General features: G+C 38.4%; 1 protein-coding gene and 1 long non-coding RNA gene across 2 annotated transcripts; one reads left to right on the forward strand and one right to left on the reverse strand.

Moving 5' to 3' along the window:
- Window positions 1-839: 839 nt before the first annotated feature.
- Window positions 840-22,858, forward strand: LOC307259545 (carboxypeptidase Q-like). The gene is made up of 11 exons (XM_080039480.1): window positions 840-944; window positions 1,499-1,649; window positions 2,358-2,567; window positions 2,712-2,828; window positions 2,910-3,117; window positions 6,643-6,850; window positions 11,114-11,225; window positions 11,820-11,911; window positions 12,518-12,613; window positions 13,056-13,161; window positions 19,980-22,858. The coding sequence occupies exons 2-11, from the start codon at window positions 1,499-1,501 to the stop codon at window positions 20,138-20,140; spliced, it is 1,461 nt and encodes a 486-aa protein (XP_079895606.1). The 5' UTR covers window positions 840-944; the 3' UTR covers window positions 20,141-22,858.
- LOC307259546 lies at window positions 14,191-18,147 on the reverse strand. The gene is made up of 3 exons (XR_013845161.1): window positions 17,709-18,147; window positions 16,196-16,268; window positions 14,191-16,058 (listed from the first exon to the last, which is right to left on the reverse strand). It is a non-coding gene; the product is annotated as an uncharacterized lncRNA (long non-coding RNA).
- Window positions 22,859-23,328: the final 470 nt, after the last annotated feature.

Consider the following 23,328-nt stretch of genomic DNA (forward strand, 5'->3'; position numbering starts at 1 on the left):
GGATACATTTCATCACAAGCACTGGAATTTTTTTTGGCAACTCAAATTGTTGACATATTGTATATGACATGATGAGATATGGAACTGTCAGAAGAGGACTCATGCATTATATTGCATCCACATTGTTCAAAAGCATCTGATGCAGAACAATCAAATGATGAGAGCACAGTAACTTGATTTACACTGGGGCTACATTTGTAACTTTATGTTTTGATTTTGGTTCATAAAGGTAAGTAGCCTACTACCCATCTTTTTACCAACATTGCCACAACCTCAATAAATTATAAGGCTATGTCAGTGTGAAAGTGCTGGCTAAACTGTAGGGGTGTAAATCTGTGTGTTTTGCTGATAATATCTTGTAATATTGTGTGACAAATAGGCTATCTCTAGTGAAACAGTGTGGAATGAGGAATCAGTAGCCTACTAGGCTAGTTGTGAATTAAAGAAACGCAAAATTTGAATGAACCGTTTGCTAAAATTGTACTTACAAAACATTATTCAGTATTTGTGGTTGCATCTTTGGACTGTTGGTTCAATTCATTTGCAATTGTTGCATATTTTTTTCTTTCTTTTTATATAGGCCTATTGTTTATTTGGAAAGTGTATTTTTCAAACTTTATTTGACATGTTTTAAGTTAACACACACTTTACAGACAGACAAGAAAATAAATGAATAAATACATAAAAAGACAAATAAATAATGTAGTTTTTTTTATAGCCCACTATATTTTACTGATATTCGTAAGATTTTAACAGATGGTGCTTTTATTATGAAAACAGTCGGACCGGAAGTTTACAATCGCCTGAAATCACGAGCACGGAAACGCTGTAACTCTGGAATTCATTTCTCCGGTGAAGAGTCGAGTCAGAGTTACTGTTTAAAGTTTAAACTATAACGCCTTTTCACGTCAACTATCACAAAGACACTAATTTGGCTTGGAGGGGTTCGTGTTTGTGTTATTTTAAAGTAGCCTAGGCCTACATTTCAAATAAGGTTTCATGCTAATTATTGCTCTGTGAACAGACTGTGCTGCTGTAACGTTGGTGTGTTGATAAAAAGTTAAAGCCCAGTGTATTTGAATCTGAATGGATAGCTCAACAGCTAACGTTGTCATGCCTGGACTAGTTATAACCCATGGTTATAACAGGTCCATGGGAGTCGGGACTAACGCTAGAGCTGTTAGCTCTCATAGTCATATTTCAACATTATAGTCTGTGCCAAAAGGGATAAGGTTATTCAAACAATGTCATAAGTTGAAGCCATATAGATGGTACAGATAGCCTACAATTTTTTTTAAATCTGCTTTTCAAAGGACAATTGCCTTTCAAAATGACCATTTCAGTGTTGCAGTAGCCCTATTGCCTGTATGAACTTGTAAACATGTTTGACCAATGATGTGCTAGTTCCAGAGAAGTTCCCTTTTAGAAGAGAAGACAGCAGATAACAGTCTTGGCAACACATTTGTAATCAGACTGTTTTGTTTTTTTCTATGTGCAGATGGCTCAGAAGGCTGGCCTAGCCTCCCTCCTGTCCCTATCTGTGTTTCTCTCAGTTCTGTCATCTCTGTGTGACTGTCACCCTCACTCTGCTCCATCCATGAGTTTAGTGTCTGCAGCCAGGGCTGTATCCAATCATACTGCAAGGAAAGGTAACCTACACCCTCCTACCACCACACATAACGATAAAGGTATTTATTTTTTCCCCCTTTTAAGTACTTTTTATTGAGTTTAGACAATGCAGATACATACAAAAAACAGATAACACCCCCTCCCCCCTAATATGGGGTCATACAATAAAATAAATACAGAGATATTATAATAGTTACAATAAAATATACATGTGATAAATGTGCATAGAAGAAAACAAAAAAAATAAATACTGTGCGTCATCAAAGTCATATCATGTAGCGGTCATGAGAGGGGATTTCCACTCGTAAAAGTTCTTTTTATGTTTTTGCCAATTTGTTTTTATTTCAGCCACATAATTCAGTATATTTCAGTATACAGTATTCTGGAGAAGGCTTGTTGTCAAACCATTTTTGTCAAAATCAGTTAATATCTCCTTATTTGCTACCTCTACGCACTATATGTGTGCACTGAAAAGAGTGTTAATAAATAGCATAGGCTCTGTAAACAAAGCCCCACCCCCTAGCAAGCAACATGCCCGTTTACAGAGCCATAGGCTGTGTATTAAAACCTGTACACAGTGCGTACAGGTAGGGAATTGTGAAGAGATATTCACAATTGCTGAGTCCACCTTTAAATACTCAAGTTACAAAAAAAAATAAGATTTGGATGTGAAATCTGACTTAATTTTATGTGTGTTTCTGTCCGTGCTACTGTTCCCCCCTTTTTAGACATAGCAATAGAGGTAGCTGGCTATTCTGATGTGGCCAAGCAGATCATTGACCTGGCCGTGTTTGGTGCCGCCCAGAACCGCTCTTACAGACGGTTAGCTGACTTCACCGACACCATAGGGAACCGTGTCAGCGGCTCACAGGACCTGGAGATGGCCATCAAATACATGTACAAGGCTATGATACAGGACGGGTTGGATGTACATCTAGGTGAGTATGCCTTGTTGTTACCTGTCTCCCTAGATGCAGGATGAGAGGAGTGTGCAACGAGGATACATTGCAGACATTTTCACTATGTGTTTTCCGCTGCTGATTGCAAGCATAGTTTTGTTTCACCTTTTTTTTCTACCACAGAGCCAGTCAAAATCCCACACTGGGTGAGAGGGAAGGAGAGTGCACAAATGATTGCTCCCCGGGCCAAAAGTCTGGCAATACTGGGACTGGGTAGCAGTGTAGGGACACCACCCGAAGGTACTGAATAAATAATTTCAAGATCTGTCATCTGACACCCACTTCCTTTTTTACCCCCCAGTGTCTCTGTGATCTCTCCAGGCATCGAGGCAGAGGTGTTGGTGGTCCGGTCTTTTGAGGAACTGAAGCGTAGAGCAAGCGAGGCCGTAGGGAGGATTGTTGTCTTTAACCAGCCATTCGTCAGCTATGGGGAGACGGTGGCTTACCGTGCCTATGGGGCCTCTGAGGCAGCCAAAGTGGGAGCTGTGGCCACACTCATCCGATCTATTACCCCATTTTCTATAAACAGGTATCTATCTATGGGGAAAATGTATAAATAGTACATTTAAAAGTGGCGTCAGCGCTTCTGGAGAAATCACCTTTTCTTTCAGAATCAGTGAATATCTCCTCACAATCTGCTACCTGTCCGTACTGTGTGTGCACTGGAAACAAATCCAGTGTTCTTACACAGCCTAGGCTAGCAACGGGCATATTGCTAGCTAAGATGGGCCCCCTTTGTTTACATACCCGTTTACTGAGCCTAGGATGTTTATTAACAACATTCAGCACAAATACAGTACGGACAGATAGCGGATCGTGAGTAGACATTCACTGATTTTGACGCAAAGTGATTTTGACAACAAGTGTTAGTCGCTAGTTCCACCTTTTAAGTACTGCTTAAGGGCCGGTGGATCTTGCATTCGATCCTCTCACTTTCCAAGCAAATAATCCAGGGTAATGAGGGTTTAATCAGAAGATTCATGCGTGATCCTATGAATATAAGATTAAAAAATGAAATGCTGATCTGTAAAGCAGAACTACAATCAATTATACATGAAGAGACGGCATTTGTTTAGACTTCGTCGTAAATATTTTGAAAGTGGTGACAAAGCAGGCAAAATGCTAGCCTTAAGGTTAAAACAACTGCAAAATCGGCAGTCAATTTCACATATATGTAAAAGCACTGGTGAAGTAATTTACGAGCAAACACAAATTAATACAGCTTTCAGAGAATATTATTCAAAACTGTATCAGTCAGAAGGTCCAATAAACGAGAACGAGATGGAATCTTTTTTTCAGGACATCTCCTTACCATCCTTAAAAGAGGAGGAGAGAGAAAGTTTAGAGGCACCTATCACAGAAAGGGAAATACTCTCAGCTTTGAAAGCTTTCCCAACTGGGAAAGCACCAGGCAACGATGGCTTTACCATAGAGCTTTATAAATGCCTCCAAAATAATTTATCTCCACTTCTTACTTTACTATTTAATAATATATTAACTAATCACTCCATGCCACTGACTATGCGCCAAGCCACTATCTCGCTGTTGCCTAAGCCTGGTAAGGATCATTCACAAATGACAAATTTTCGCCCTATAAGTATGTTAAATAACGATTATAAGCTGTTTGCTAAAATTCTTGCTATGCGCATGGAGACCGCCATTTCCTCATTGATCCATCTTGATCAAGTAGGATTTATTAAAGGTCGATTTGCTTCCAATAATATGAGAAGACTCTTCCAGGTAATGGCGACAGCCAGCACTCTACAGCATCCAGCAATAGCCATATCGCTGGATGCTGAGAAAGCCTTTGACAGGGTAGAGTGGCATTATTTGTTTCATGTTATGTCAAAATTTGGTTTTGGACCAGTTATTATTAACTGGGTGAAGGCCCTCTATAACAACCCTAGTGCTTCAATTAGAACTAATGGAATTGTATCCGAACCTTTCCAACTTCTGAGATCTACCCGGCAGGGTTGTCCTGCCTCACCATCACTCTTCATTTTGGCCTTAGAACCTCTAGTATGTGCTATCCGAGCAGAGAGGAAAATCACTGGTATCCAGATTGGGGGTCATGATTTTAAAGCTAATCTATTTGCGGATGATTTGTTATTAACATTATCACAACCACATAAGTCAATCCCGCAAGTGATGAAATTAATTGAGGTATTTGGGAAGTTTTCAGGGTACAAGGTGAATTTTAATAAGAGTGAAGCCATCCCATTAAATACTATGACCTTTCCTTCACATCTGGGTTCAGCCCCCATTCAATGGAAGCCACAAGGTATGAGATATCTAGGAATCAACATTAAGACTCCCATTGAGGATATTTTTGATTTAAATGGCCCTGTCCTCCTTAAAACAATTAAGGAGGACATTAAGAGATGGACAGTTTTACCCATTTCATTATGGGGCAGAGCAGAAGTGCTTAAAATGAATATTTTACCTAGATTATTATTTCTTATATCAGCAATTCCTCTTAAATTCCCGCTTTACTGGTTCAAAGAAATTAACAAATTATTCACAGATTTCTTGTGGAGTAATAAAAAACCAAGAATCAGTTACAAAAGATTAACCAGACCGAGGAAAAGAGGTGGATTGGGAGTCCCAGATGTTTATTCTTATTACCTTGCCTACAATGCTAGGTTTCCTTTGTTGTGGGCCTATACAGGACAGAGTGAGTTAGGGAGTTGGAATTGGGTAGACGAAAAAATTTTAGCCAACCAAGACAAATCCCTCTCCCTAACTGCTTTATGGTATTACCCTAAAACCAACTTGAAAATAGGCAATCCTCTAATAAAATTTTCCTGTGAGGTTGTGAAAATTATCCAGAAACGTCTCCCCTTCAATGGAGCATACTTACCATCATGCCCTATATGGAGTAACCCTGTATTAAAAGCTGGTGGTAAAACATTAACAAACAAATCGTGGCAACAAAGAGGTATAAACCAAGTGGGTCAGATAGTGAAGGATGGGTATATGGTACCCTTTATTGTCTTAAAAACACAATATGATTTAAAAGATGTCGACTTTTTTGCGTATTTACAATTAAAATCTATTTTGGGGTTACTTATATCAAAAGAACCCACAGTAGAGATCCAGGATAAAGAGTTGGATATAAAACTGAGGGAGATTGCATCAGGAAAGAGAACAGTGTCAAGGTTGTATGAGTTGTTGACCACTGCATCCGTTGATAACTTATCCTCTATTCAACACAAATGGGAGCAGGACTTGGGCTTATCCTTGAGTAATGCACAGTGGGATACTGTAACAAAAAACACTACAACCCTATCCAAATGTGTAAGATATAAAATTCTTCAATTAAAAATTTTGCACAGGGCTTATATAACACCAAGCCGATTAAAGAAAATGGACAATTCCCTCTCTCATTTGTGTTGGCATGGTTGTGGTGAGGCAGGAACATTGATACATCAATTGTGGCAATGCTCCGCAGTACAGAGTTTTTGGAAAGGTATTATTTATAATTTGTCTTCTTTCTTGAATGTGAGAATACCACTCTGCCCATTAACTTGCCTTCTAGGCAGTAGAGTCGAAAACATTGAATCAACAGTCACCCAATGCATCATAGCCTTGGCTTTCCTGTCAGCGAAGCGAATTATTTTGATCAATTGGAAGATACGTAAACCCAATTGCTTTAGCATTGAAAATTGGCTGACGGACTTTTTAGACCTCCTGTCAATGGAGCGAGCAGCATCAGCTCTCAATGACCATGACTGTGGTAAAGAAGATCCCTGGAACTTTATAAGCATGAACTTAAGAAACTGGACATTTAAATGAATTTATTTAAAAGTATGGATCTGCACCCCCCCCCCCCCCGTGTTGTATTTTGTATTGTCCTGTGAGTTGTTTGTCTTGTGGTGTATGTATATGTTGTCTGTGATTGTTTTGTTTAAAAAAATAATAAAAATATTAATTATAAAAAAAAAAAAAGGTGGAAAACTCTGAAGAATAAAGTTTGGAGTAGAATTAAAAAAAAAAAAAAAAAAAAAAAAAAAAGAAGATTCATGCGTCTCTGTCTTTGTCTCTTCCTCTTTAGTCCCCACACAGGTGTGCAGGACTATCAAGATGGAGTGAAGCGCATTCCTACAGCCTGTATCACTGTGGAGGATGCTGAGCTGATGTGGCGTATTGCACAGAGGGGGCAGAGGACCGTGGTCAGACTAACAATGGAAGCCAAGACGCTGCCCGATGCTGACTCCTTTAACACAGTGGCTGAGATAACGGGCTGGCAACACCCTGAGCAGGTAGAGCTCACACTCCTATCCCAGACACCCGCCTGTCAGACATGTTTATATATGCATCATGTCATCGCTCTCTTTTCCAGTCTTCTAGATTCTGGGAAGATCTATTTGGGTGGGCCTTCCAAATGTAATTGCATGGGAAATAGATGCCCAGTTAGAATTCCATTTTGGAAGAAATGCTTATATTACATACATATACATATTATTATGTTCATGTCTCTCTCCTAATTAGTCTATCTCCCTGTCTATTCCTCGGTTTGGTGGGATGAGGAAAGAATGGTGTAACCCCCATTTGCTGACTCCAGATATTCCCACAGCTGTTCAGTCTGCCTTTAGTTTGAGAGTGCGTGCGTGTGTGTGTGTGTGTGTGTGTGTGTGATCTAATCTTTCCAGAGAAGTGCTGCGGCGTAGCTCAATTGGAAATGCTGAATAAAATGTCACTTTCATTTAGTTAGTATAAAGTGTGTTTCTAAGGAAACAAAGCAGTGTGTCAACAGCCCACCTTTTCAACTTTTTTTTTAAATTGGTAGGAAAGGTCCTTGCATTGGTTTCCTATTTTCATAAATCCCCAAAACTCTAACCATATGAAACTATTTGTGTTATTTTACAACAAACCAGGCCTTACTGCATTTTTTCACAGATCACTGAATTTTTTTCTGTTGGTGAGTCAAAACAACTCAACTGAAATACAACGCTTGGTGAAATTACCCTATCCGTTTATGGTATGAGCAGAGTTGTGATTTGTGAACACTTTAATGTTAATGTAAACTTGAACGCTAAACACACAGAATAATGATTTAAATGTACTCTTGGGCAGATTTCCCTTCATTGTTTACTGTAATCATTCTTCACATTTGTATTTCCCTTTGAAACTGTCAAGTACGATTAAAACGTATAAGTGAATTAAAGTCAAAGTCGATGGAAAGTGTTATGTACAATTTAGACCTGATTTGCAAAGATGGTCAAACCTGTGTGAAACAGAACTGCAGCGTAGCAGGAAACTGGGGGAGGTTCACATTAGAATTGACCAAGCTAGAAGAACATTTTCCATTACTGTGTATCACAGTGTCATCTGTGAATCATGGCGTGTAGTGTTCATAGGTAAAGGTTGCCTGGAGCATTTGTGTTTTTGTTGTTGTCAAGGAAGTATGTACAGTATATTGCATTCAGGACAGAGGCTTCATGTAATATCTGACAGGAAACATTTTGTTGGCAGATCATGGTAGACAGTAATTGCACTGAGAATTTCCCCGGAATTTGACTAAGCCTTTACTCCCTCAGAAGCCCGTTGAGCCTGAAAAACCAGTACAAGTTCTGCTGATTTAACAATGACATCACATCCTAAAATTATCATCCAAGATGGTTAAACGCAAGATTTCCGACTACGATTACTTAAAGAGAGCACAAACTTAGTTTTTATGGTATTACATCAAATATAATTCAGCAGTATCCAATGTGTGTAATTATAGTGATATCTGTTCTTTACAACCAGCAGTCTCGTCTGGTGTCATTTATGGGAAAAAAAGTGGAGCAAACTGAGAAAACCGTCAGGAGACTTGGATTAGAGGAACCTCACTGATGTAATGTGTTTCTATTCTGATCTGTGAACCAACGCGTGGTCGCTTAATGTAGAAAGAGGAAATTAAACACATGGCATGGATGACATAATTTCTGGCTTTCTGACGTTGTGCTCTGGCTAGCAGTAGCAGCAATTGTGGTCAGAGTTTGTCTGTGTGTGTGTGTGTGTGTGTGTGTGTGTGTGTGTGTGTGTGTGTGTGTGTGTGTGTGTGTGTGTGTGTGTGTGTGTGCACACGAGCGCGCATGTTTAAAGAAGGATGTACATTTGAGGCCACTCAGAGTCATCTGAGAATGATCGGTCGCTAGCATTTTTTCCACCCACTCGACTTCTGCATTTTCCATCTTGTTACATGAGGATTTAATCTTTAATTTATCTAAAATGTCCTACAGTGTAGGCTTTCTGTTTCTAATTAGTAAGCTTTAACACAAATCATGTTGTCGGACAGGGACTGGGATCAGTACGAATCGTGAATGTCAAGTGTTTTTTGGTGGACTTTTTTGTTTGTTTTGGTACTCCTATCGAAACGACATGTCACTGAACCACGATGTTTACATATTTTTCACACTTTGTTGATGGCTCCTGATTTAATCAATGTTAAAACAATGTAAGCAATGCCTTTGCTGTCAAGACATTTTAATGGCTGCCATGAACGGGCTGATAACAATACTAGTCTAGCCGTAACCAGTAGTATGAGGGACAGTGTAACCATGTAAAGTCAACAAATAGTCCTCATTGGGTTTAGATATGTACGGATGTTTTGATATTCTAAGACAGCTGGTAGCCTGTATTATTAGTAGAATAGTTTGTTTATGAGCAAATTCCAACTGAAAGACTGGATTGTGAAATCCCTGAGGCATGCTGTAACCTGGGATAAACCCTTACTTGGAAAATCTTACAAGTAAGAGGAAGTGGATTTAGGGGGAGATAGTTCTGGTATTGTGAAACCGCCACAGAGATAATGGATCTTTCTCACAAAACCATCTATGTGTCTTTGTGTCTCTGTACTAAATTCCTAATATTCCAAACTGATGTATTTCTATGTCATGCTAAAGACATACAGTAAATGTGTGTAGACCACACATTTATAAAAACAATAATATTTGGCCTATCTTAAGGCCATACACTGGTGGAACCTTTGTATTATTATTATTATTATTATTATTATTATTATTATTATTATTATTATTATTATTATTATTATTATTATTATTATTATTATTATTATTATTATTATTATTATTATTATTATTATTAATATTATTGTTGTTATTGTTATTATTGTTATTATTATTATTATTATTATTATTATTATTATTATTATTATTATTATTATTATTATTATTATTATTATTATTTTATATAAATGTTTAATGTACAGGCAGGCTGCCCTTTTTGTCTGAACTGACTGGCACACAGTAGTTGAGCTAAATGCTAACTTCAGTGTGCTAACATGCTCACATTGACAATGCTGATTTTAAGAAAGTTACATTTTCTACCATGTTAAAGTCAACTTTTAGGCTAGATTTAGCATGCTAACCAACGCTAAACACAAAGTACAGATAAGGCTGTGGGGGTTTAATTTGATAGGGAATTTTGTCATGAATTAAAGTCTTAGACAATTGGACATTTGACCTGATGACGGCTTTAAACCTGCAGTGTGTAGAATTTTGGGTTTTATTTCCTAGCAGATTTTGTAGAAAGTAATTATAATATCCATAAGTACATTTCATTTAGTGCATAATAGCTGCATTTTTTTTTTAATTATTATTTTTTCCCTTAGAAAGGGTCTCATATATGTCCATATTTCTGCATATTTTGGACCAAGGCCTAGTGCCGCCATCTTGAAAGTGTCATAGTTGGAATGTCATCAGGTGCATTGTTTAAAATTTAGAATTGTTCTTGTCCTTGAAGGCCACTGTAGCTTCTGTTATTATTCGAAAGGGTTGGGGTTACCCAGGGAGTGTTGCATTCTAGAACTTTGTAGAACTTTCTTGATGATGTCATATTACACACTGCACCTTTAAATTAAATTAAATAACAAAGGATCACACATTTTATTGCAATTCATTTTGAATAACATAATTATTTGTACCAGATTTGCTGGTGGGGCTTGTGCTAGTGAAAAGTTGCCACTGTGATTGTCTTTACAGAATTTCATGGCAATCCTTCCAAAAGTTGTTGAGACATTTCAGTCTGCACCAAAAACATATATTAGCATTTCTGTTGCCTCTGGGTCTTTGTCCAGACAGGGCTAGCTCAGGTCAGAAAGGTTTTGTAACCTGGAACATCAGGTCGGGAGCTTCCCACTGACGGGAATTGCCGACCTTCAAATTCCTGGAAATGTAGAAATCATTCTGAACTTTGTGTTTTTGTCCTTGTTTTCCTGTTTTTTTTAACTCTGTCTGTCCGTCTGCCTGCCTGTCTCTCTGCCCTTGCTGATAAAAAATAATTTATTTGAAATACTGAGTCAAATTTGAGACGTATCATTTGTGTTTGTGCTTTATTAAAATATTTTTTAGAATATGGGTCAGATAGTGTTGTCAGGACCTATTATCTTCCATTTGTTTCCTTCAGATAAAACAAACTGTAAGGTTGTCATGGATGAATATCTAGCAAAACTGTCCCACCACACTGTCTTTTTCTGTTGCTTTTATGTTTCCTATCTCTTTATCTGCCCGATATGCTAGGTCGTCTTACTGAGCGGCCATTTGGACAGTTGGGATGTGGGCCAAGGTGCCATGGATGACGGAGGTGGAGCCATGATATCCTGGGAGGCCCTGTCAATCATCAAGGACCTAGGTAATATAGGGACAGACATGCTAAGAAAAATGTCAATACTGCAGAAATGCAAAACATTTATAGAGCCAGCAGCAGGTTTAAAAAAGCCCATAAACAAACAAATTATGTAAATGGTTTACTTTATTATTAAGCTTTGTGTCTTTTTAAACAAGTAACCAGTCCAACTTGTTTTGGTTAGTAAAACAATGTACAAAAAGCAAGGTATAGTAAATGAAATAGAAATTTGTATATAACGGGCAGTTAGTGAATACCATGAAGAAATAGTGCAGTATCTGGTCCCAAATTTAGGGACAAATTAAAATACTTTTCCTCAGACTGTAAACAGTGATTTCCTTCCACTGTTTGTAGAGGAACAAGAACACTCATAATAAGGAAACAGACTCGGACATACGGTACAGTGCTCATATGGACAAAAGAATGGGTTTAACCAACCAAGAGTATACGGTCTGATTACAAAAGGTGTAGTAGTCAGGAATAGATTCAACTTGTATCACATGTTCTTAAAAGAAGCTGCAACATTGTCATCGGTATACATGTCAGTTTAATTTGTTAATTAGACCTGTTGCCTCAAGTTTTTATCTGTTTCCTCTTCAGGTCTGCGTCCGAGGAGAACTCTGCGAACAGTGCTTTGGACCGCTGAAGAGCAGGGTGGAGTTGGAGCGCAGCAGTACTTTAACCTACACAAGGTACTGTGTATTATTACTGCAATGCCCAACAGGAAACACACTGTAAAAGCAGTAAAATGAATTGTCCCTGCTACAGTAAGAAGTGGGAAATGTCAGACTAAATTGTTGAAGTGGAAGAAAAGAGTGCAGGAGTATAGAACATGTTCTTGAACTGGACATGCCTTGGTTAGCTACCAGATGTTTCTCTGTGCAAAGGATCTAAAAAGTAGTCTACATCTTACAGTGTCCCTCTTTAGTGCTTTGGCTGCTTACCAGGCCTTTACTCTCAAAGACAGAGATACAGTTTTAGTGCATATTCTACAAAAAGTACCAATGTTCCATTACTCCTCAGTGGACTGTCCATTTTCTGCATTTGATATATAGTTAGAATCTAAATCGACACAGATTGTTTAGGCAGCTACTCCCAGTGGTAAGTGGACTATGCCTGAAAGGATGAAAGGTTTGTAAGTAGCCTTCCCCTGAGTTCTATATGAACATTATTAAGTGGTTTAAAAGATTATTATTATAATTTTTTTTAAATCTGTGCCATCTCAATCTCGGTTGATCTTTTACCCTTTTGTATTGTATTCTGTCTCCCTCCCCTCTCTCTACTCTTTCCCCAACCAGGTGAACATGACCAACATTGACATGGTCATGGAGTCCGATTTGGGGACCTTCACCCCGGTGGCTCTGCAGTTTACTGGCAGTGATGCAGCGCGAAAGGCAGGGTTAAAACACCACAACACTCTCATTATCATTTCTATTTATTCAGGCTTAAAATTCAAGGCACAGATTCTAAAAGGTGGCATTATTGTAGCCAGACTACTTCCTACTTCACGTCACACTTACCTGCACACCATTGCTATCAAGATTGGACATTTTTAGCTTGTTTCAACATTAAACTGTTCATTTAACTAGTGTGGTCTCTGCTGAATATTGAAATCACTGAAGGAACGTGGTCTCTGCTACATAAACAGTGATGGTAAATGCAGAAAAGTAATTCTTAGCCACATAACTACTGTACATTGTATGTGGATGTGGCACTGTAACATCTTTTAAAATGCTCCAACAACAATTACTATGTTGAACCATGTTTGAAATGCGCCAGAGTGTAACAGATTGTATGATGAGCTGGGGATCACTTAGCTTGTGTCTGTATCAACAGGTGATGAAGGAAGTGGTTCAACTGTTGGCTCCCATAAATACGACCAAACTGGAGACTCACGGAGAAGGGACAGACATTTCACCATGGATGAAGGCAGGAGTACCAGGTCAGTTGTATATACAGTTTATCTGTAACTAGCAGCAAATGTTCACCAAAGGATACTTTAGCACAATTAAAATTCTTATACTACTCACAAACCACTTCTTCAAAAGTTTGGGATCGCCTGTCACAAAAGTTAGTTTGATTACGATTTTGATGGCTGAGAGGACTACTTTGTATTTTTGGAATGGTATTTCATGCTTTGAGGTTGTGTGAAGTACTCTTCACAAATGATTGTGTATGAAAGGTTTGTATGAAAATCTTTTGTTCATGCAGAAGGCTGTACAATGATTCAACCTGACTGACAACTGGAAGGGTAGACAGAGATGAATATACCTCAACAGTTAAATAAGATTATAAGAAATCACAAGTCGTTGGTAAAGAAAGAGGACGTTTAGCATCAGTATATGGAAATACAGGCGTGTGGCTTTAGCAAAGCAATTCTTTGAATCTTTAAAATAGAACCAGAAGGTTTTCACTAATGGAACTACATCACAAAATATTACTTGAACATACTATTGTTGTACAAAACCTAGTCAATATAAACACTGAGTGGACTGCAAATGGCCTAAAAAAACATATTCAAGCAACATTATGTTTTAATTATGATCTAGGGTCAGCTTCTTTTGGACTGGAAAACAAATTCAAAATCCAAGGTTATTTTGGGAAAAAAATGTCACAACTGTATTCTCCCCTGCAATGCAACGCTGGCTAAATGGAAGTTTTAATCACTGTATTGTAATCCTTTGAGGGCCATAGTAGCTTAATATAATTAATACATTTGGTGTCTGAATTGTACTGTTTTACCTATGTTAAAAGAGCTGTTATTGAAGGAAAGAAAAAAAAATCAAAGTTTTGAACGCCAGTGTATAATAAGACAACTAAAGAAAATGTAAACCTTTAACATTATTGCATGTGTCTACCATTACCACAGAAACAAATGAAGTAGGAAGTAACACCTTATTTCTGTTTTTATGGCTTTAATAAAGAGCTGTGAGGGCAGAATCACATCCTCCTAAACTATAAACATGGTGTACTACAGGGAAGTGAGGCCACTCAATGTATGTGGACATTCTTAAAAATCTAAATTAACTTTTCAAAAAGTATGCTAGGGAAGTGAATTTCAACAAATAGCTGACTTATTAACGTGTCCAAAGACAGACTGTGTGAAGCCACTGTTACAATACAAGTATTCCTTTTCTGAATCAAAGACAGTGAAAACAGATGAACCTATCTACAATGCTAATGGTGTGTTTGTATCTTTATGGGCTTATGTAGAGACTTAGTGGTCTCATCATTTCCCCTGCCACTCTACTTATTGTAGAAGTGAAATTGCAATGTACACAGACAGACACCCTCAGACAACGGGAAATGAAAAAGAACCAACAAAAAAAGGTTTAAACATTGCAGTGCATAACAAGACAGAACAAAAAAAGCAACAAGAGAGAAGAGAGTGGTATGTGGATTCAGTGACTGAAGGGCACTGTAGGGCTTCAGCAGCACCTTTTCTGGTGTGGTATATAGCCCTGCTCCTTTTTTGTGTTTATTTACTTAAGGTTGTGTATATTAATGTGTGCACAGGGAAGGGAAAGTAAACTATTGGATAAATCTATATAAGTAGTGCCTAGCACTAGTTCTGTGTGGCCGAGGGTACTGTTATGCCCGACATTAACAATTTGTTGCACGGGTAAGCTGAGACTTGTACATCCTTCATTGGCACTTGTTTTATACCATAATACAAGTTTTTTAGCATTCGTCCTCATATATGTTCACCAATTTCACTTGTTCTTAATGCAGACATTTTCAAACAGGACTAAAAAGTCCATTGAATCCTCTGGTTTATGAACCACCGTGGACTTGGTGCATTACATTCTGAAGGGCCTTTCTCCTCCTCTGTAATGACGTTTTCTGTCACTATCTCATTTTCTTTGGGGGTTAGAGTAAAGAACATTTTTGACTTTTTAATTACTCCTTTGCTGCCCCTCTGGCTTGTTTTAGTATCAGAGAAATTGCTCATAATCAAAAAGACTTTGTAGCACAAACTGAAAACAAAACTAACCAAAAAGGAGTTGAACCTAAGACCAGGCAGAACCGATACACACCCTTACAAAGCATTAACTGAAAGGGAAATATTGGTGCCTTGCTCAAAAGCAAGTTGAAGGCAACTGCCTCAACAGTATTCACTATATTATAATCCTTTGGTGGCCATAGCTAAATATAAATAATACATTTGGTATCTGAATTTGACTGTTTTACCTATGTTAAAACTGCCGTTATTAAAGGAAAGAATCACAATTATTCCAAACTTTTAAACGGCAGTGTATAATAAGACAACTAATGTATTTCTTTCTGTATTTCCTCAGTTTTTTGGATACAGGGACATAATGAGAACTTAATGTTTCACAGCCAGGGTTAATAATTGAGTTCTCAGGCACCTTGTGATTGATAACATTGTTGCATGGCATTTCAGTTTACACCATAATTCAAGTTCCCAGCAGTCTTATCTGTTCCATTCAATAATCCCCCAATCCAATCCATGGAGATGCTCCAGAAAAGATTTTAAAAAAAGACGTCACTCCCAACCATAGAGCCGGAGTCCTCAGGGTCATGTTGAAACCTCTGCTTTAACCTCCATGGGAAAGCTGCATACTGAATGGCCTTTCTCCTTCTCTATAATGCCGTTTGTCAGTATTTTGTCGCTGTCTCCTTTTCCATGGTCGCCTCTGTTTCTGTTGTCTGTTGGTAAACATTCTGAAGGGCATTCCTCATCAGCTGTCAGGCTGAGGCGAGGTCTCTTGGATGGTCTCTTTACAATTGTCGGTTGTAGGAACAGTATTGAACTGTCCAAGGGGAAGGTGAGGGTGTTCGTGCCACAGTCTCTGCTGGGCACTCTCGCCTGGGTAGCTTCAATGCACACACAAAGAAAACAGTAATCAGTCAGTGGTGTCTTCTTAACAGTAGCAATATATGAAAGAGCACACAAAAGCAAAATAACAATAAAAATTTCATGCATGACTCGATATGTACAAGACAGTACAAACCTTGTGTGACGACTGATTTTCTCTCTGGGAGGTTAGTCTGGGAGTCTATGTGTCTTACAGAATGCAAAGGGCCCTAAACAGCAACACAGTACAATTTATACATCCATTACAAATGTAATGTTAAACAACAATGTATGAGACAAAAGATGTACAAAGTTACTAAATTGTTGGCATAAAGAAAACTCAAATTGTCACACCACCTAATAAGTTCAAAGTTTCCCCTGGCCTGAAGCTGTTTCAAGTACTGAATTATTTGTTAAGAGTTGGGAGGTTGGGCTGTTGAATGATAGTATTGTTAAGTCAACTTCATAGAAACAAGCAATGTTTTGTATTCTTTGGTGTAGGGAATGTAGTTCAGAGACTACATTAAAAGTAGGAAATGGAAGGGAGACATCACTGTTAAATGTAAGATATTTTCTTTATTTTCTTTTTCTAAACTTTTTAAATATGTAATACACATGTGTGTGTTTTAGCACAATGCGCTTTTATCAACCTCTATTTCAATTAACACACACACACACACACACACACACACACACACACACACACACACACACACACACACACACACACACACACACACACACACACACACACACACACACACACACACACACACACACACACACACACACACACACAGTTTCTTAATCTCTTCAGATAAACAATATGCAGATTTGTTTTCTCCTATGTTGTCAACAACCAAACATGTGCTTGACGTTTCCATCTTGGCGGTTAGGGAGTCAGTGAACAGGTTAGCTAAATGAGCAGACTGAGAGTGTACCAAGTTACCTGGAGGGAGTGCAAATGTATTAAGCCTACATATGGCTCCTAATCTATATACAGTCCCCTCCAAAAGTATTAGAACAGTTAGGCCAATTCCTTTATTTTTGCTGTAGACTGGAAACATTTGGGTTTGACACCAAAATATGAATATGAGACAATAGATCAACATTTCAGGTTTCATTTCCAGGTATTTACATCTGGATCTGATACAGACTGCAAAATGGTCGCCACGGCAACCATGATTACATTTTGCAATGGCTAAATATCTGAAAATGTTCAGGGCCCCAAACTGTATAAGTGTACCAAGCTTCATGCTTTTCTGAAAAGGTTAACAAATTGGCACATATCCCCTCTACCATAAAACAGTACTTTAGGAAGCCACACATTGGCATAAAGGTATGGTTAAGAAAACCCTTAGAAAATAACTTTCCACCACATGGATTCCTTAAGACTTTTAGTATGTTATTTATTACATATTCATGAAACAAAAACAGTTGGAATGGTTTCTGTTGCAATTTTTTAAAGGTCCAGCCCTATTTTCTCACAAAATGCCTGTACTAATGATCATGAGTAGGCTAATACGAAATACAAGTACTATAATGGGGATATCGGCTGCTATGAAGAAACAAAACTACTAAAATAAAATTCCCTTGTAATTAAGACCAGGCTGTTTTATAGAGTTACATGACGTTAAAAATGCATGGTAGTAGGTATACAAGAAACCTACCACCGTAAGATTTCTTCGAGCATTAGCGCCACCAGTACTTGGAGGGTTGTGGCACAACTTGTTCAAAGCCCTCGGAGTTTTGGAAGGAGTTAGCTCACGGTCTCTTTTTTCAGAACGACCTTCAGATGATGCTGCTGCAGAGGCTTCGTCTGCTTTCTCTTCCTCCACCCACCTCCTATACACCGGTAAATCACGCTCGAGTCGTGTCAGAAGGGCGACACATTGCCGACAAATTCGATTTGACTTTTGGGTTTTTAGTGCCAACACTCCGACAAGGGAAAGTCTTTCCGAAACACTTTGAGGTTTCCCATGTTTGTCAAAAATCTTGGAGGAGTATCGGTGCTCACCAGCGATCCTCATATTCTTCTTGCAGAAACGGCAAAAGTCGTTTGGGGACCCCTTCTCCATAACGATCAAACTATTCTCCATCAATGTCTTGTTCACAACAAACCATTGCAACAAAAACAAACACTGTCACTGAATCGTTTCCGTCGCTTTAAACGCGTCACCGTGTTCATTGCTCTGATTGGTCGTAGGGCAGGGGTGTCCAAACTGTTTTCACTGAGGGCCACACACAGAAAAATCTACGAAGGGCCGGTGTTCTGACATTTTCTGCTCCCTCGTCAGATTTTGCTACCTATCAGAAAATGCTACTCTACGTCATGGTAGCGTATAGACAATTACCTCATCAAACGATGCATCCACTACATAATCACGTTATTTTACACCACTACTCACCCTATGTAGGAATATGGGGAGCATATTTTGATGCTGTTAGTGTTTAATAGCCTATATCAAATTATGCTACCCTATCAGAAAATGCTACCTCACGTAATTGGTAGCGTATTTGATCTGTAGACCCATTAACTATCAAATAATGCTCCCACTACAGAATCACGTTACTTACAACACCACTACTCACCCCATGTAGCCTACACTGAAAGCTGTATATTTTTATGCTACTTTATAACGTTATTATAGATTTAGTAGGGTATAATTTGAGATCAATTGTCTCTATCAAATAATGCTCCCGCTACAGAATCACGTTATTTTACACCACTACCTATACACCCCCCTCCCACCACCACCACCACCGGCGAAAACTTTCTCCACTCCGAGTCTGGTAAAGTTAACACATAGAAAAGCCTATCATTTTATTTCTATATTCAGCAGCAAAGCCAGTGTCTACATGCTCACAGGTCAAAAGGCACAATTTAAACATATGTGTAGCATAATTACGCAGTTAAAAACATGTTTTGAAGAAAATACTCGGTAGCAAAAAAAGGTAGCAGAATCTGACGGCTGCTCACGCAGGATTGTTATTTTCGGAATGCGCATGCGCAGAACCACTAGGGAGCAAAATCTGACGGGTAGCAGAAAATGTCAAGTCACCGGGCCACTTGGCAAAAATAACACCTGGCTTTATCAGGACATGTAGCTGCTCTGATGTTTAGTTTCATAGTGTCTTCGTAAATTGTAATCCTTCTTCACGGCAACACTTTCCTTGCAAATTAAACAGACACACTTCCCCTCAGAGCCGGCCGAAGCCTCCAAGGGGCCCTAAGCAGAATTTGATCAGGGGCCCCCTCTCCAAAGTTAGCACTGTCCAAACCATTGACTATTGTTAAATGCCTTCATACACCCAGTGTTTCTGCTATTGCCTCCAATGTCCAATCTAGGTAAAAATAGTAGCCAGCCGAGTTCCCGACCCTCCTACGGGGGTCTGGGGGTATGCCCCCACCGGGAGATTTTTTTAACTTTTTAAAGTGAAATGCATGAATCTGGTGCACTTTCAGAGAAAAATTAAGAGGCTTAATCTGAAGAATTTTGTGTGAAACAATTATTTGGAGACTGTGTCAGATGAATTACAAGGTCAGGGTCCTCTGGGATGGGCTTGGTGCTCTTTTTCTTTTATGGGACATATTTCTTTGTAATATAATGAATGCATTTAAATTATTTAAAAACTAAAAGTGCCATATTACATTATATTTTTAAAATGTGCCACGAGCCAATCAATCAGTTTTGACACCCCTGCACTAGTGGGTTAACTAAGAAAAAAATTTAATAAAATTCAAATTAAAAGGGCCATATTACATTATATTTTTAAAATCGGCCGCGTGTTCGTGCCGGCTCTGTTGCCGCCCCTTGAGTTGGGAATTACTATTGATTGTGGCCAGACCATACGGCCAGACCTATGTTCTTTTTTTGTTATGTTTTTCAAATGTAAAATTTTCATGATTTCATCCATCCTTTTCTCCATCTCTCATCCAGGTGCTAGCCTCCATGTGGAGGACAGTAAATACTTTTGGTTCCACCACAGTGAAGGTGACACCATGAGCGTCCAGGACCCTCGAGCCATGGACCTCTGCTCAGCACTTTGGGCCGTGGTGTCCTATGTGGTGGCAGACCTAGAGGACATGCTGCCCAGGTAACCGGTTAGCACACTGTTTGAAAGACAGGAGGACCACTTTGAACCACAACAGCTGGGCAGACTGGTTTGGAAACATACAAGTTTTATTTTAGAAAATCTTGAGAATGAATGAATTGTGTAAAAAATGTATTTGTTTTAAAATTGCATGTGAATTATGCCTGGATTAAGAATTTAATCCAAGAGAGGACAAAAAAGAGAGGACCAATATATGTGGTAGGTACAAAAAAGGTTTTAATACATCAAGTGATTACTAAATACAAAAATATGATTACTAAATACAAAAATATTTTTATATCCTCTTTGTTGAGCTAGCCAAAGTCCAGTCAGGACCAAAGGTAGGGCATATAAACACAAAGCAACGTTATAACAACATGGTAATTATATATAATGATTTTAATTATTATGCTATGGATTAGGGAGACATTTTTAAATGGTGGTGGACTAATTGCAAGAGTACCTATTTGCAGACCCATGGGGGAAACCATTGAAAACGGAGCTCCACCGGAAATAGGATGGGGCCACGCCCCGAACTAATTTCATTAGTCAGAATTGTACACCCCAAACTCAGTTCATTCGTTCATTGGTCAAAAGCGTTGTCCCTCCCCGAACGTCATTTCATTGGTGGAAAACCATGAACTCTCAATTTCATTGGTTTAGAAGACGATTTGTAAATTTGACAGCTATAAGTGCCGGTACATTTGACAGCTTCATTCAATGATTGTACTGTAAAGTACACACACACACACACACACACACACACACACACACACACACACACACACACACACACACACACAAACACACAATAATAATGTGGGGGTCACTGAAAGACACAAATCACGTAAAAATATACACTATAACTCTTATAAATAAAACAAAAAAAGTTCATGTGAATTTTGTATTTGTATTTTGATGTGTTTGCACTTTTTAAAATGAGTTGTGTGTTTTGATGTGTTTGCACTTTTTAAAATGAGTTATTTATTTTAATGTGGTGGCACTTTTTGTGTTTCATTTATAAGAGTTGATATTTGTATGTGATTGACCTACTCGTGATAATTGTGAATTAAACAGACGGATTTCGGAAGATGTACACAAAGCTTTGTTGCTTCATTCATCTTCTACCTCAACATCTACTTTTTTACCACCGTCCTGGCCACTTGGGACCCTTAACAAACTGACGTATTTTACTGTGTACTAGCACCATAACCGGTGGAAACTGTGTATTATTATTCACCGCTAGGTGAACTCCGGCAGTAAAACAAAAAGAAGAAAACAAATTCAGAGTAGGTTACAATTCTGACCAATGAAATGAGTTCGGGGCGTGGCTTCCGGTGGAGCTCCACTTTCCCCATGGGTCTGCAAATAGGTGCCTCTCACTAATTGAGACCAAAAAAATTTGAAATGTGGAAATTCTTATGCACAGTTCTTGTCATATTTTTAGTTTGGAGAATCTGCACACTGTGAATAACTCACCTGTGATAGAGAGAATTTGGAATTGTTTTGAGAGATTTCTGTCCAAATTCCCAAGTGGCCAGAGTGATCAAAAAGAAGGTCATCTTTAAAAGTTTTATTTTTATAAATACAATTTCAAAAAGAGTTTTTATATAGGTTTGTTCGTCATTTTAATTTTTATAATTCCTGCATGTAACTTGTTTACCGGGGCCACATTTAACTGAAACACTGTTTTCGGTGTTGTAATATAATCAATAAAGCATTAATCATAGCCTTACACTATTGCTACCATCAGCTCCCATGCTATGACGCCTTGAATTTTAGCTGATAATGTGGAAGAAAGAGGAAGATGACGACAAATGAGACGCACACATCTATTTCAAAATAAGGAGAATGAAAGGAATGGTGAAGCAGGATGTCGCATGATGGGTGAAGGAGAAGGGCAGGGTCACAAAAAACAAGAGATTATACAGGGGAGGAGAGGAAGTAAATAATTCATCATTTAGCAGATATAAAACACACACACATGCAGCTGTGACTTCTTCACCCCACAAACTAAGAAGTCAGCACTCCTGAGGGCTGATGTCAGGGTTAGTCATCCAGCCAATGTAGATAAAGTAATTTAGGAAAACACAGACGTTTGTCTGTGTTAAAACAAAGCAGCGGGACTTTCGGCCAGTGTCTGTTGGGCTCTTCCTCATGTACCCAGTTGCACTGATTCACAAGCAGACTGTTATGTTAGCAAAGAAACAGTCTGTGGTCGTCGGGCACTCACTGAGTCACACATGAGCACAGCTGACATGACCTGTAAAGTAATGAAATGCACACATCAACTTTAGACAGCCCAATGATGAATGGGACTGTTTGAACTACTGCAGTCCATTTGAAATGTATTAAAATGCGGCCAAGGGGTGCTTTTTTATGATCTATTGTATGATAATTTAGATTAGTGAACTATGAATAGTAGCTATTTCCCCATTTTATTCTGATTAATTTTTCCCTGACCCCCTTGGTTTCTCACTGTGTGTATCTTATTTTCATGTCTTCCCCCTCGCCTTTTCTGATTTGATTTGGCCCATACATCTTTTTTCACCTCTTCTCAATAACCAAATATCTGCTCATGCTTTTTTTATGTGTTCATATCATTGCAATTTCAAGAATGCCACTTTTGTGTAATTGGAGTTTAACTGTCTCTTCAAATCCTGTGATTCAATACTGTTATAACAGCTGTGAAAAATCAACTTGAGATGATGATTTTGGTGTTTAACCTATCAACAGCCTTAAACTCACTCTGTATACAACATATGTTTGGCTTGTGTTCAGTCTCCACAATTATTTGTCTTGGCAACCACATGATATCTGGCCAAAAGCAAGGAAGTGTATCTTTTTGCTATTTAATTCAATGATAAACGTTGATAAAATGTGATCGCGATAATACATGACCAAACCAAAACAATCTCATAAGTTATATATTTGTGTTATTGTGTGAATGGTCATTAGTTCTCTGCTTTGCAAATAATTGTCATTTGAATGCACTTCACAGAAAAAAACCGCAGCTAGATTTCAGCCAGGTTGTACTGTTATCCATTCATTAAATTTGGAGCCTTGAATATACCAACAATGGTCACCACCTAGTGGACAACCTCCAGCACAGCACTTAAAATAGCAACTTCTCCTTGTTTGCACTTTGTTGCAAAAGGAAAAATTGCTAATTTATCCAACTCAGGTTCTTTAAGG

This window comes from Ammodytes marinus (genome assembly GCF_949987685.1).
Source record: "Ammodytes marinus genome assembly, chromosome: 13".
Lineage (NCBI taxonomy): Eukaryota > Metazoa > Chordata > Actinopteri > Uranoscopiformes > Ammodytidae > Ammodytes > Ammodytes marinus.